This window comes from Meleagris gallopavo, chromosome Z (genome assembly GCF_000146605.3).
Source record: "Meleagris gallopavo isolate NT-WF06-2002-E0010 breed Aviagen turkey brand Nicholas breeding stock chromosome Z, Turkey_5.1, whole genome shotgun sequence".
In the NCBI taxonomy this organism is placed as follows: domain Eukaryota; kingdom Metazoa; phylum Chordata; class Aves; order Galliformes; family Phasianidae; genus Meleagris; species Meleagris gallopavo.
This window is the reverse complement of record NC_015041.2, coordinates 10,187,393-10,189,577: the sequence shown is the minus strand read 5'-3', so window position 1 is coordinate 10,189,577 and position 2,185 is coordinate 10,187,393. Positions and strand designations below refer to the sequence as shown.

The 2,185-nt window shown below is 37.4% G+C and overlaps 1 protein-coding gene across 1 annotated transcript in view; it reads right to left on the bottom strand.

Moving 5' to 3' along the window:
- The window catches only part of NIPBL (NIPBL cohesin loading factor), a 185,663-nt gene that overhangs the window by 80,925 nt on the left and 102,553 nt on the right, over positions 1–2,185 (bottom strand). Inside the window, exons 10-11 of the mRNA XM_010725357.3 lie at positions 1,860–1,879; positions 1,119–1,605 (exon numbers count right to left, since the gene is read on the bottom strand). Of these exons, the coding sequence (XP_010723659.2) occupies positions 1,119–1,605; positions 1,860–1,879 (507 nt within the window). The remainder of the gene's footprint in view (positions 1–1,118; positions 1,606–1,859; positions 1,880–2,185) is intronic.

Sequence of the window (2,185 nt, the reverse complement as noted above, 5' to 3'; positions counted from 1 at the left end):
TACTTATTAAACTATCCTTATCTCAACCCATGAGTTCTTCCAATTCTGTTTTCAATTTTCTCCCCCATCCTACTAGGGGTGCATGGCATTTAGCTGCCTGCTGAGTTAAACTAGAGAAAGCCTAAATTGTGGAGGCTCCTCACATGTGTTTTGTTTATAGCATAAGAAAGGCAGATGGTATTTTATAACTCTATTCTTATTGTGTTATTTCAAAACATGTCTTGAAAAAACACATTTCAGTCCTAATTAAAAATATAGAAGAACTTTAGTGCTTGTCTAAGTACCCAGGTACACTAATTTAGTTATAGTAGTAACAGTCATTTATCCAGACACACTTAAACCAGTTTCATTCATACATGTCAGTTATTTTAAACTAGAGAAATTGCCAATTAAACTAATGTAGATGAAAGCGCAGCTTAAAACCATTTAAGTTTTCCCACATAAGGTATTCGCATCAGAGTACATAAATCACTTCACTTACATTGGAACAGTATTTCCAATAACAAGTCCTGAATTGAGTTTCACTTTGATTCCCCAAAATCACCATATAAGCAAGCATATGAACTATCAAACTTTTGTCTTTAATTTTTAACCACAGGAATAGCAAATCTAAAAGAACAGAACAGGAGTGTACAAGATAAAATGCATTAAAAAAAAAAAACAAAAAACAACAATCTTACCTTTATTAGATTTGGATGACTTGTTCTTGTTAGGCTTAAAGCATGAGCCCCTTGATTTATCTTCTCTATCCTTAATGAATTTCTGCACATCATCCAAAGAAAGCTTCTGAAGGACAACTACAGGCTTAGCTCCTTTATTTAGGTCTTCAACTAGCCCAATCTTCTCTACTTTGTCCTTCTGTTCACCTTTACATTCGGTTTTCCTTGACTCCTGAGTGACATTGCCATCTTTATCACGCTTGATTTTTGGAATGACAAAATGTTTCAATGTGCCAGATCTTGCCCCCAACAAGTAACTGGGAAACTCTGCTTTATTGCCAGTATGTATTTTGTTACTATCTACTTTACTCTTATTACCATCTGTCCTTCGTTCATCCTTGCTGTTGCGTGATTTAAAACCAGGTTTATCAGGTCTTGATTTACTACAGTCTCCTTTACTTTCCTGTTTAATACGAGGGCTGTCAGGTCTTGATTTCTGATCCCCGGATGAAAATCTTTCCCTTGATTCACCAGAATCATGTCTATGCTTCCTTTCAAATTTCTCAGTTTTTGAAACATCAGATTTTATACCATGCTTAGAATCATGTTCATTTTTGTTTGAGGATCTCAAATACTCAGGTCTTCTTATCTTGAACGGATCTCCTCTGTATCTCTCTGACTCCCCTCTGTCCTCAGATCTTTGTTTAAGGTTAACATGGTCACACCTCAGTGTATCGGAAACTGAACGCCCATCAGGCCTTTGTTTCACTGAATCTGATCTACTTTCACATTTTACCTTTGAAGGATCAGATTTCACATCTATTTTATGCCTAGTTATTTCAATTTTCTTATCTGACGACAGTTTACTGGAGTCCCTCCTACTGTCATGTCTATATTTTGGCATTTCAGGCCTGCCTTCAGTCTTCTGTTTTGGCATTTCGGGCCTCTGTCTTATTTCCTGTTTGCCATTATTTTGCTTTCCCTCATTTTGTTTTATCTCCGTTTCCCTGCTCTCATTTTGTTTTGACACTGTCTGCCTGTTCTCATTTTGTTTCAGCTCTATTTGACTGCCTTCATGCTTGTTTTCATATTTAGCCTCTATCTGTTTGTTCTCATTCAGTTTACTTTCCAACCTTCTGCTCTCATTTTTCTGAAATTCCATCTGTCTGTTTTCATTTTGTTGGATAGCTGTCTTTTGACCCCCAAAGTCTGCCTTTTTCCTAAAAATCTCAGGATGGTTTTCAGGTTTAAGTTTAATTCCAACAGTGTCTTCTTGGGGGAAACACACAAACCCATCATTGTACTGCTTTATTTCTTCTTTTTTTTTGAAGGCATCCAAATCCTGAGTTGCTGTTGCCTGAGAGTCCGCTCTTCCTGCTTGCTGAAGGTCAATACTAACCATCAATGGTGGCCTTGCCCCATTTCCTGCAGAACATGTCTCCTGAGAAGTTGGTCTATTTCCTCCAGTAGCACCACCAGCCTCCTGTGGTTTGTTTTCTTGTTTTCGCTTCTTCAGAGGCTTATCT